Genomic DNA, 13294 nt, shown 5'->3' on the forward strand with positions numbered 1-13294 from the left:
TGGCGCACGAGGTGCTCTGGCGTACCCTGGACCGCCTGCCCCGCACGCGGCTGGGCAAGCTCCGCGACTGCAACACGCACGACTCGCTGCTCGAGGTGTGCGACGACTACAGCCTCGACGACAACGAGTACTTCTTTGACCGCCACCCGGGCGCCTTCACCTCCATCCTCAACTTCTACCGCACTGGGCGACTGCACATGATGGAGGAGATGTGCGCGCTCAGCTTCAGCCAAGAGCTTGACTACTGGGGCATCGACGAGATCTACCTGGAGTCCTGCTGCCAGGCCCGCTACCACCAGAAGAAAGAGCAGATGAACGAGGAGCTCAAGCGTGAGGCCGAGACTCTGCGGGAGCGGGAAGGCGAGGAGTTCGATAACACGTGCTGTGCAGAGAAGAGGAAAAAACTCTGGGATCTACTGGAGAAGCCCAATTCCTCGGTGGCTGCCAAGGTGAGTCAGGGATCTGGGGGCTGCTGGGCTCGGAGGGGGATCTGCCTGCGTCCCCGTATTGAAGACCACTGCTGGAGGACTCTGGCTTAGTTCCCAAAGATGAAGATTAGTGATGGGGAGGGGCTAGGACTGAGTCCCCAGAGGTGAGGACCAACCCCCTCAGACTTTTCCCATGTGGCACTGGTCACTCCATCTTTTTATTATCCAAGACGTTGTACCCCTATTTTGTTGGAGAGAAGGTTTTACAGGGACCCATAAAAAGCCACAGCAAGAAGATGGACACTAATGAATAAGAGAGAGAGCACAGAGAGACAACAGAGGCTTGTTGGGGTGGAGTAGGATTTGGTTCCCTGTGAAGTCCCAGACCTAGGCTGGATTGAGTCACCCTGTGATTTTAATATCTCCATATTTATAACCTCACTCTGCCCCAGGAAGGGAATAAAAGCAGCTTACAGACATGCTTACAGGACATTGAGATACTGTCAAGTAGTTTAAACATAAGTAAGAAGGGACACAGAGGGGTGGGTGTGAACCCACATGAGACATGCAGTTGGTTGTGGATGCTTGTGGGTGAGGGGTCACCCCCTGGTTATTTATTTGGTGAGTTTATTTCAAGAATGGTTGGTGCAGCTTGTAAAGATGCTTTGGCTCTTGGAACAAGATGTAAATTTCAAAATAGGAGAGAAAAATGAGGCAATGTGAAAAATAAAGGAGGAGGAGGAGGAGGCAGGAATGAGTTTGAACACAAAGAGTGGGCCAGAGAGTCTTTGGTGCTGCTGGGTAATGGCAGGGGCTGTAGGGGACTGAGGAAGGCTTGGGGTGGGAGCCAAGGCAGGGCTGGAGGGCATTGGTTGATTAGCAACTTCTCCGTGTCAGGCTGGGATTCCAGGTTGCCTGGGAGAGATCTGTCTTCATGTGCCCGAAGTGCTGGGTGCTGGGAACAAATGACGAAACAGTGTGTCCAAGCTTGTAAGAGGTTGTGTGAGGTTCATGGAGAACCCAGAAAAGATAGATGATGTTGAAATCCAGCAAGGCCAAGTTGGGAAACATGGAGAGAATGTAACTGAGTGTGGGGCCTAAAAAAAGGGCTCAGGTATATAGATTTGTGGCAAAAGAAAGAGGAGAGGAGGAAGCCTAAACATCCAGCCATATCTTACTAGCTAGGGCTGGCTCCTGTCCAGCCCAGCCTTTCATTGTGGGGTCTCTGACTCAGTTCTCACTGAAGGCCCACCTGCAGGTCCCAGTCTGAAGGGAGACTCCGTGGGGTCCTTCCTCCAGATCTGGCCACCCAAGGAGAGGCCCCTGAGAGTGGATGGAGAAGGGGTTGCTGGTAAGAGGGTGGAGGGAGCCCCCACATGTTTTTTTCATTTCCCTGTTGGCCCTAACAAGGATGTAGAGGTTCCTGGGCCTGGCTTCCTCCTCTGAGGCTGTGGCCTGTCTCTCTTCATAATCCCACCCCCGATTTTGTGTCCAAAATGCTTCCTCCTAAGACAGAGTCACTCACCCTTAATCAGCTTAGGATCAACAGACTTATTTTGCTATTTCCAGGCATGACACAGGTTCTCCCACTCTACATCCCATTTAGGCCCAAACATGACTCTCCCTCCCTGTCCTGTCCCTAAGACATGAGAACAAGGTACAGGGAACTGGATGATTTGTCCTCCCAGAGAAGAAGCAGTCACAGGGCCATGTTTTGGTCTGGCAGCAAGACCCAAGCGCTGAGGCTTGCAAGAGGTGCTGTTTGGGAATAAAGAACCTCTCCTCTCCCTTGGGTTAATCTGCTAGCAGGGACAGCCTCGTGACCTCTCCATGATCCCAGTCTGGGGCTGCCGGCTCACATTCCTGGCAGATGGACCATCTAGGATTTTCTGCAGCCAGAGCTGAAATCGGGAGGCAGGCAGGCTCACTGGCCCTCAGAATAGAAATCCTGGCTGCCAATGATCAAACACCTACTGTGTATGGAGTGTAACAACACAGCTCTGTTATTATCCCACCTTTCACAAACAGTGAGGCTGAAAGAGGTTAAGTAACTTGCCTAAGGTCACACCACAGGCAGACAGGAGTAGCCAGAAATCCAAACCGAGTGTTCTTTCCATAATGATCAAGTGCCGCAGCCTCCTCCCCAGTCTCCCGGCTTCCACTTTTGCCCCTGCAATCCATTCCCCACATAGCAGCCAAAGTGAGCTTTTCAAAATGTAAATTGGATCACATTATTCATCTGCTTAAAATCCTCCAGAAGTTTCCCATCACACTCAAAATAAAATCCAGACTTCTCATCCTGGCATATAAGGCCTGGGCAGAATCTGCCCCCCACGACCTCTCTAAGCTCATCTCTTTTGATCTCCTCTGGTTCACTCGGCTCCAGCCCCACTGGCCTTGCTGTTCCATAAACAGTCCAGGGTTTATCTGACCTCAGGACCATTGCACTTGCTGTTTCGGCTGCCTGGAATGCTCTTCCCCAGATTCCCCCTCGGCCAGCCCCTTCTCCCCCTTCCTCATTTGAGCAGGTCTCTGCTCACATTTCCCCTCCTTAGAGAGACCTTCCTTGACCACGGTTATAAACAGCTTCCCTCCCCTCACTCTCTGTTGCATCATGCAACGTCTTTCCTGCAAAGGCCTTAAACGCCATCTGAAATTATATTTGCTTCTTTGTGTTTCTCTGTTTCACACCCACAAGAATGGGAGTACCATGAATTGATTCACTGCTTGATTCCCAGCACCCATGATGGTGCCTGGCACTGAGAAGCATGTGGAATGAACGAATGAATGAATGAAGCAAGCAGTCAGTCACTGTGTCTCAGGGTTTGGGAACCTGTCACCCCTTCTCACTGCCCACCTGCAACCCAGGTCCCTGTACCTCTGGCCTCCTTTCAGTCATCTGCACCTTGCCCACCCATCCCCACCCATCCCCCCAGCGTGGATGCCTTGCTTGTCAAAACAAGCAAAGCCTGTGGAAATTTCTTAGAACTCACAGAGCGACAGGACCAAACGGAGGATCATTTCTAGGTGATTTTAAGATACAAAAGTGGCCGTATCTCATATGCTGAAGAGCAAGGATGTATCTGGTTCTGTGCCACTCCCCACTTCCATAGTTTTTAGCTTTAGGTAATTTCTCCAACTTTCCAAGTCCCAACCTTCCACCTATAAAATGGAGATAAAAGGCTTACCTTACAGGGTCTTCATTAAATCACATTTGTCAAAATTTTGCTCAGAGCCTAGCACATAGTAGGTGGGGATTGTTGTTATAAATGAAAAGGAAAAGAGTCTTTTTTCTAGGGCTGGGTGGGCCAAGTTGCTGCAAACCCTTTCCTTCTGATAGCAGCAGTGCCAGGGAGACTGAGCTGACGCTGTTAATAATTGATGGGATGTTCTGGCAACTCGGAGACAAACCAAAGCACAGGCCCTAGGCTTTGCCATCATGGGAGTGAAAATCAAAACCCATTAGGCAAAAGGCAGTGTGATTGATTCTTGTTTAGAAGATGGAGTCAGCACCATTGGTGTGACAGGGTTGCGGTGCTGGGGCTACCACGGGGCTTTGGCTTTCTCGGAAAACTTGACAGGCTTTTCTCAGCAGGAGAGACAAGGAACTGATTTGCCAGCCCAGGCATGTCTGTGATCCCTGGGATAGTCTCAGTGTTAAAACCCTGAGATAACTTCCTAATTTCCAGAGTAGCTGATGTTTATTGTGCCCAGCACTGATTAGTGGTGCTTTATATCTGCTATCTCATTGAAATTCCTCCAACAATACAACCAGTAGTAAGCCAGTTAGGGATGCTTTGGGCTGCAAGTAGCAGAATAGAAAACTCTAAGCAGCTTCAATAAGGAGGAAGATGTATCATTGAATACAATATGAAGTTCCAAGGCATTTGGTTTTAGGTTGAGTAAATGGCTCAACGATGCCACCAGCATTCTAGATTCTTTTCATCTTTCTGCTCTTCTGCTCCCCAACCCCTTCAAGTGGCTTGGTCCTCATGTTTGATGCTTCATATCACAAGATGGCTGCCCAGTTCCAACCCGCAGACATAGATTCAGTGATGTTTAACCCATGAAGACAGACATTTTCTCCTATGCTCCACTTTCTTTCTTTCTTTCTTTTTGAAATGGAGTCTTGCTCTGTCGCCCAGGCTGGAGTGCAGTGGCGTGATCACGGCTCACTGCAACCTCCGCCTCCTGGGTTCAAGTAATTCATCTGCCTCAGCCTCCTGCCAAGTAACTGGGATTACAGGCATGTACCACCATGCCCAGCTAATTTTTCGATTTTTAGTAGAGACAGAGTTTCACCATGTTGGCCAGGCTGGTCTCAAATGTCTGACCTCAGGTGATCTGCCCGCCTTGGCCTCCCATAGAGCTGGGATTACAGGTGTCAGCCACAGTGCCTGGCCCACTTTCTTTTTTTTTTTCTGAGAGGAAACCCTTTCCCAGGAGCACCCTAGCAGACTTCTTCTCGTTGGCCAGGACAGGTCACATGCTCATGCTCTAGCTATGGGGGGACCTGAGAAAGCAAGTGTCTGGCATTTTCAGATGAGAGAGGGAATGGATTTGATGAGTGGTATGAAGACTTTTACAGAAGAGGAAATGGAGGCTCTGAGAGGTGAAGTTACTTGCCTGAGCCCACACAGCTACGTTCTCAGTGAATATTTGTCAAAGGAATGAAAATGGTAGAGCCAAGGTTTGAACCCAAGTTCATCTGGTTCCCAAGCCTGTGTTTCTAAATCCTGGGACCTTGGGTGGATCCTTTTAGCTCTCTGAGGTTCAGTGAATTCATCTGCCCAGTGGTGATAATAGTCATAGCTCCCTTTCAGGGCTCTTTTGATGATTCAATGAGATTTCAGATGTGAATGTAATTTGTAAATGGAAAGTACTTTATAAGCGTGAAGTATTGTATTCAAAAGTGGGAGTGGCCTTTATTTATTTATTTTTAATTTTTAAACTTTTTTCAAAGACAGGCTCTCACTCTGTCACCCAGGCTGGAGTGCAGTGGTGCAGTCAGAGCTCACTGTAACCTCAAACTCCTGGGCTCAAGTTATCCTCCTGCGTCAGCCTCCTGAGTAGCTGGGACTACAGGTGCACACCATCACTCCTGGCTATATTAAAAATTTTTTTTTGTGGAGACAGGGTTTTGCTACATTGCCCTGACTGGTCTCAAACTCCTGGGCTCAAGCGATCCTCCCATCTAAGCCTCCCAAAGCACTGGGATTAAAGGTGAGAGCTATCATGCCCAGCTTAGAGTGGCCTTTATTTAGGAACAGTGGTCAATATTTTTCCCACCACAGACTTGATTAAGAATCAGCTCTGAAGTCCAACAGATAAGGTTGATTTCTTGTCTCCTTTGCTTACCATGAATATGACCTTAGGCAAGCCCCTTTCCTGCTCTGAGTGTCATTTTCCTTATCTAGGAAATGAGAATTATAACAGAGGCAACCATGAAGGGCTGTTAGGAGATGCCCCTAATGCAAAGAGCCCAGCCCAGCGCCCAACTCATGGGAAGCATTCAGTAAGTGGCAGCAACAATGATTAGTGTTATCACGGAATTCCTCTGCTCCAGCTACATGTCTCTAGTGTAATGAGGTTCCAGCTTCCTTGACTGAGCCACAAGGATCTGTGTATTATCATCAAAAGCAATGTGGGAACCAACTCAGAATCCATGGGGCCCCTTCAGTGTGATGAGTCATCGGCTTAGGCTCCTGCTGGCCCCAGCTTGGTCAACCCAGATGCCTGTTTTTATCCTGGCAGATAATATGCCAGCAATTCTGAATCCTGATTGTGGGATTGTGGCTTTGAATCCAAGCCCAGCCTTGTCCTAGCTGTGGACTTTGGCCAATTTGCTTCACCTCTCATCGCTTCCATTTCCTAATCTGTAAGTGAGGGTGATAATAAAACCTACTCCACAGGGTTGCCTGAAGGATGAAGGATGATAGTGCATGATTAGTGTTGAAGCTGTGCCTGAGAAATCCCACATCCCCAGAGGATACATCCCCACAGGATAAAGAAACCCAGAGACCCAGGATGCTCCAGTGACCTGCTGAGGATCACACAGCCCATCATAGCCTTTCAAACCCCCTGAGAGACCAGCTGCTAAGAAATGATCCTGGTCAAACATCCTGGAGTAACAGAAAGATCCCTGAGCCTCAGTGGGTACTGGTGGCGGGGCCAGAAAGGCCTGGGCATGGCCCCTGATCTTTCACTGACTTGCTGTGTGAATGTGAAATGCTAGGAAGGAAAAGGGCTGGTTAGATGAGCAGGTTGGCCAAAGCTTAACTAACTGCAAGAGAAGAATCATGCATTAGGTACCAACTCCACACCCAGCACTTTGTGTACTTCCCGTACTTGATAACATCATCAGGGTGGGAAGCGCTTGACCTTAGCGCTGGATTGCCCCAGTTCAGAGTTTGGCTCCTCTACTCACTAACCATGTGATTTGGGGTCAACCATTGCAGCCCTGTGTGCCCTGGTTTCTTCAGCCAACAGCAATTTTGGGGCAATCACTGTGCCTGCCTCATTGGATTGAGTTACATGTGTTAATGTATGCAAAGCACTTAGACTAGGGCCTGGTATGTAGAAAGCCCTCAATAACTGTTGGGATTTTTTTTTTTTTTTTAACTGTCCTCTCATGTAATCCTCCTGACAATCCTGCAAGATGAATAAGCTTCTTTTCAAAAAATTGCTCTTATAAAATGATACCTGCTCATTGTAAAGTTAGAGGCTTTCTCTGGCCACTGGAGTCCAGTAAAGGCAGGGCACTAACACCCCAGCAGGAACTAGTGGGATACTCACCTGCCGGCTGATGGGGAAGGTGTGTATGTGCTTCTCCTCTGGCTGGGGGTAGAACTCAGAGGTGTGTGTTCTACGGTCCCCAGAGCAGCTCCAGTTGCTCACAGCAATTACTTGCTTGATAACAGACCCTGTTTGACCTCTTTCCTGTCCCTGTCTCAGGTTCCCTCTCCCCTTCCAAGGTTTTCTGGGATCACTTATCACATAAGCCACTTGTATTCAGAATCTTGTCTTAGGATCTGGTTCTGTGGAAACCAACCAAAGCTCTGTGGGACACATTATTTATTCAGAATGACCTGGTGCTGTATTATAGACAACCCCCCCTCCGATAGAGACAACCTCTTTTGGGGGTTGTCGTAAAAGAAGAAATTCAATGTCTGGCAGAGCACAGTCAGCCTCATCTCCGTCACTTAGATAAAATGAAAACCACAGCGGTGGCAGCAACAGCTAACACTGAGTGCTTACAATGTGCGTCCCTGGCACAGTGCAAAGGGCATTAAATGCCCCATCACATCTGATTTTCTTTTTTTTTTTTTTTGAGACGGAGTCTCGCTCTGTCGCCCAGACTGGAGTGCAGTGGCCAGATCTCAGCTCACTGCAAGCTCCGCCTCCCGGGTTTATGCCATTCTCCTGCCTCAGCCTCCCGAGTAGCTGGGACTACAGGCACCCACCAACACGCCCGGCTAGTTTTTTTTTTTTTTGTATTTTTTAGTAGAGACAGGGTTTCACTGTGTTAGCCAGGATGATCTCGATCTCCTGACCTTGTGATCCACCCATCTCGGCCTCCCAAAGTGCTGGGATTACAGGCTTGAGCCACCGCGCCCAGCCTCACATCTGATTTTCACAGCCCCCCCGTAAGGGAGGGATAGCTATCCTCATCTTACAGCTGTGGAAACTGAGGCTGAGAGAGGGGAAGTATCTGGCCCATGGTCACACAGTGAATGGAAGGCTGGGACAGATCCTACCCAGGACTCTCTGACTGCCCAGCCCACGATTTTGATCTCTGTGTTGTATGACTGACCTTCAGAAAGTGAGAAGCAAGATCCCAGCGTTCCCTTCTCACGCTGGGGCAGTGCTGAGAGGTGAGAGATTTGTCCAGAATTGCCCTATGACTTGAGGGTGTTCCTAGCTCTGGATCTAGGATGACTTTATCCCCAAAGGCTCCTGGATGGAACTATGGGAAACACAGATTTAGCATTAAGCATTATTTTAATAGATAAACTAAATGCATAAGGTCCTACCTTCTCCCAGAGGTGAAATCATCTTGATTTTGGTGTCTCCTGCAGGAGTGAGCATGACTAGCTGGGGCCAGAGACGGGAGGAATCTCTCAGCCCCCATATTGGGAGTGGGCGGGGTAGCAGCTAGAATTCTTATGTTAATATCCAGGGTGCCAATGCTTCTTAAATGTTTTCTCTGATGACATAAATAACAAATAAGACATAATGTTGCCATGTGAGACACACTTCTGTGGACCCGGGTACAGGCCTGGGTTCAAATTCCACCTCCTCTGCTACCCGGCTGTATGAGCCCCCAAAGCCCCCTCTCTGATACTGGGAGGTGGGGATAATACCTGGGGCACACCTCACAGAGTAGCGCTTCTCCATGCTGGCTGCACATGAGGATCACCTGGGCTTTGCAAAATACTCATGCCTAGGCCCCACAATTGAAACTCACCCCCATATGGTTTCTTTTTAGTTCTGGTAAAATACACATAATATGAAATTTGCCATCTTAACCATTTTTAAATGTATAGTTCAGAAAATATATTCACATTGTTGTCCGAACAATCTCCAGAACTTTTTCATTTTGCAAAACTGAAACTCTGTGCCCATTAAATGCTGTCTCCTGGGCCCACCTCCTAGGCCCTGGCAACCCCCCTTATACTTTCTGTCCCTTTGAACTCAACTGTTCTAGGTGCCTCATATAAGTGGAATCATACAATATTTGTCCTTTTGTGACGGGCTTATTTCACTTTTCATAATGTCATCCAGCTTCATCCATGTTGTAATTTGTCAGAATTTCCTTCCTTTTAAAGACTGAATAATTTTCCATTTATGTATACACTAGATATTGTTTCTCCATCCATCGACAGACATGTGGTTGCTTCAACCTCTTGGTTATTGTGAATAACGCTGCTATTCACATGGGGTACAGGTATCTCTTAGAGTTCATGCTTTCAATTCTTCTCGGTATGGATAAGCAGCGACCGACTAGAATTTTTAAAAATTATTTTGGGTATATACCCAGAAGTGAAATTGCTGAATCATATAGTAATTCTATTTTGAAGTTTTTGAAGAACTGCTGCACTGTTTTTCATAGTGGCTGTACCATTTTACATTCCCACCAATGGCGTACAAGGGTTCCAATTTCTTCCTATCCATATTAGTCCATTTTGCCTTGCTATAGAGAAAAACCTGAAGCTGGGTAGTTTATAAAGAAGAGAGTTTTATTTTGTCTCACAGTTCTGCAGACTGTACCAGAAGCATAGTGCTGGCATCTGCTTCTGATAGGGCCTCAAGAAGCTTACAGTCATGCAGAAGGCAAATGGGGAGCCTGCGTGTCACACGAAGAGAGAGGGAGCCAGGCCTTTTTAAACAAGCGGATCTCACATGAACTCATTACTGCAGGGAGGGCATTAAGCCATTTGTGAGGGATCCGCCCCCATGACCCAAAGGCCTCCCACTAGGCAGGCCCTTCTTCCAACATTGGGGATCACATTTCAACATGAGATTTGGAGGGGACAAATAGCCACTATATCAACATCCTTGTCAATGCTTGCTATTTTTTTGTTTACTTTTTTTTTTTAGTAGCTCTCCAAATGGGCATGAGGTGGTATCTCATTGCAGTCTTGGTTTGCATTTCCCTGATGATTAGTGATACTGAGCATCTTTTCATGTGTTTTTCGGCCATTTGTATACACTAACACCCCCTTATCAGGATGCCTAAACCTCAGATAGTACCGAACCCTATATATTCTCTGTTTTTTCCTACACATACATACCTATGGTAAAGTTTAGTTTATAAATTAGGCACGGTAAGAGATCAACAAGAAAAACTAATAATAAAATAGAAAAATTACCACAAAATACTATAATAAAAGTTATGTGAAAGTGGTCTCTCTTTCTCAAGATATCTTATTGTATGTAATATTTTTGGACCACAGCTGACTGTAGGTAACTGAAACCTTGGAAAGTGATATTGCTGATAAGGGGGGATTACTGTATTTTCTTTGGAGAAATGTCTACTCAAGTACTTTGCCTCTTTTAAAATTGGGTTTTTTTGTTGTTGTTATTGAGTTGTAAGGATTCTTTGTATATTCTGGATATTAATCCCTAAAAAGATATACGATTTGCATATATTTTCTCCCACTCCATAGGTTGTCTTTGCACCCTATTGATTGTGTGCTTCAATACACAGACGTTTTTTGTTTTGTTGAAGACCGAGTTGTCTGTTTTTCTTTTTCTTTTTTTTTTTTTGAGACGGAGTCTCGCTCTGTCGCCCAGGCTGGAGTGCAGTGGCGCAATCTCGGCTCACTGCAAGCTCCGCCTCCCGGGTTTACGCCATTCTCCTGCCTCAGCCTCCCGAGTAGCTGGGATTACAGGCACCTGCCACCATGCCCAGCTAATTTTTGTATTTTTAGTAGAGACAGGGTTTCACCTTGTAGGCCAGGATGGTCTCGATCTCCTGACCTCGTGATCCACCCATCTGTTTTTCTTTCGTTGCCTGTGTTTTGGTATTATATTCAAAGAATCTTTGGCAATAGGGGGAAATTATAAAGCTTTTCCCCTAAGTTTTTCTGAGAGTTTGATAGTTGCAGGTCTTACTTTTAGGTCTTTGCATGTGATATGTAAGATAAGGAACCAATTTCATTCAATTGCCTGGGATATCCCCAACTTCCCCACACCGTTTGTTGCCCTGGGTGATTCTGCACACGGCCAGGAACCCCAGCCACAAAAGACAACATGGGATGGCGGGGATCAGAGGTGCTAAGCTGTGGAGCACCACGTGCAGTGCTGGGAACAGAGGGAGTCGCCATCTGGGGCAGCTGCTGTTATCATTGTTGCCGGGATAAGGGGCAATCTCTGACACACCCAGCATGGCTCATCCCTTCCTCTTCCACTCAGGACAGCTTGGCAGAATGCAAGTGAGAGAGTGAGATCCAAGTGTGAGTGACATGTGTCCAGGCTGTGGCCCCTTCTTGCCACCCCACTGCTGCCTTCCTGATCCTATCCTCTCCCTCCTGGACCATTGCAGGAGCCTCCAGTCCCATCTGCTACCTCCAGCCTCCCATCCCCAGTCTCGTTTCCATACACAGCAATGCACGCCCCTGCTCAAAACCCTTCTATGGCTCCTGCCTCACTCAGAGAAAAAGCCCAACTCCTCAGTCCCACTTACAAGGCCCATGATCTGGCATCTTTCCCCTTTTCCCAGCACCCTTACAGCCTCCTTCCTACCACTCTCCCTCTCCATAACTCCGTTGCACCCAAAGTGGCCTCCTTGCTGTTCTAGGCACCCTCCCACCTCAGGGCCTTTGCACTTACTGTCCATCCCTTCTGCCTGGTACGGTCTTCCTGCCGATGCCACAAGACTCACCCCTCACATGTTCAAGTCTCAGCTCAAATGTCATCTCAGCAAGGCTATCCTTGACCACCACATAGAAAATAGCACTGTTCATTCCCCATGGCTGCTTTATTTGTCTCAACCTGACATGTAATTACCTAATTACATCATTCCTTTCTCTCTCTCCCACTTTGATGTAAGCTTCAAAGGGCAGGGATTTTGTGTGCTTTGTCCACTGTTGTGTCTTCAGTGCCTGCCATAGAGCAGGCATGAAATACATGCATTGAATAAATGAATGAATGATGTTATCCCAGAGATAACTGAAAATAATAATTGATGAAAAAGGAATTTGTTTACAAACGTTGGGACTTTCACTCTTATTACTAACACATTGCTAGAAGTCTGACTCTCAGCTGCTTCTACCAGGCTCTGGCTGAAGAATGTGTCTGGTTTTTCAACCATACCCCAGTTTCTCAACCTCAGTGTCTCATCCCCTTTGGGGATGAAGAATTCTTTGCTGTGGGGCTGTCCTGTGCATTGGAGGATGTTTAGCAGTGAAGAATGGGCATTAGAGAAGGAAAGGATGAGCCGCCACCAGGAGGATATTGCATTATTCCAGGCAAGAGAAGAAAGATGACAACCCAGAAGAGGGTGGTGGCAGGGAAGTTCGGTGGAAAGTGGCTGGACTCTGGATATAAGGTGTGGAGACAGCTCCTGGGAAGCCACAACGCCCCTGCATCCACCAGTGGTCACAGACCCTCAGGCTGTGCAATGGGTCTTAAGCCCTAGCCTTTTTTTTTAGCTGTGAGTCCTTGGGTCACGTGGCTGTTTCCTCATCTGTAAAATGGACCTAATCACAGCATGTACCTCATAAGGAGATTGTAAGGATTCGATAATTATGGCAAATAACAATAACAGATACATAATGCCCAACAGGTCAATAACAAGCTTTTATTATCATGATTGGTTGTGTATATTCATTCAGTGGAATTTCTTGAGCACCTACTATGTGCCAAGCACTGTGCTGGGTGCTGGGAAACACAGTAGAGATCAAAACAAAGATCCCAGCTCTCGTGACACTGATATTCCAGTAGGAGAAGGAGCAAGACCATTAAAAAATAAACATAGATACTCATTGGACCAAAACAAACATGAAAAAGAAATCATGAGACTGTAAGACCATCAGGGAAAGAAAGATGAATGCTAACTGAATATTTGATGTTACTGAGGAATGAATGCTCTGTTTTGAGATGTGATAAAGCTATTACGACTATGTTTTAAAATCTTTATCTTTTATATACACATACTGAAGTGTTTATGGATGAAATGACAAGGTCAGATAATTATGTAATTTTTTTTTTTTTCTTTTTGAAACAGAGTCTTGCTCTGTCACCCAGGCTGGAGTGCAGTGGCTCAATCTCGGCTCACTGCAACCTCTGCCTCCCAGGTTCAAGCAATTCCCCTGCACCAGCCTCCCAGGTAGCTGGGATTACAGGCACCTGCCACCATGCCC

The 13294-nt window shown here is 47.0% G+C and overlaps 1 protein-coding gene across 1 annotated transcript in view; it reads left to right on the forward strand.

Annotated features, from left to right (window-relative positions):
- The window catches only part of KCNB1 (potassium channel, voltage gated Shab related subfamily B, member 1), a 134699-nt gene that overhangs the window by 22770 nt on the left and 98635 nt on the right, over nucleotides 1–13294 (forward strand). The window contains exon 3 of the mRNA XM_011929188.1: nucleotides 1–449. Within this exon, the coding sequence (XP_011784578.1) occupies nucleotides 1–449 (449 nt within the window). The remainder of the gene's footprint in view (nucleotides 450–13294) is intronic.

This window comes from Colobus angolensis, unplaced genomic scaffold, assembly GCF_000951035.1.
Source record: "Colobus angolensis palliatus isolate OR3802 unplaced genomic scaffold, Cang.pa_1.0 Scaffold8, whole genome shotgun sequence".
Classification (NCBI taxonomy): Eukaryota; Metazoa; Chordata; class Mammalia; order Primates; family Cercopithecidae; genus Colobus; species Colobus angolensis.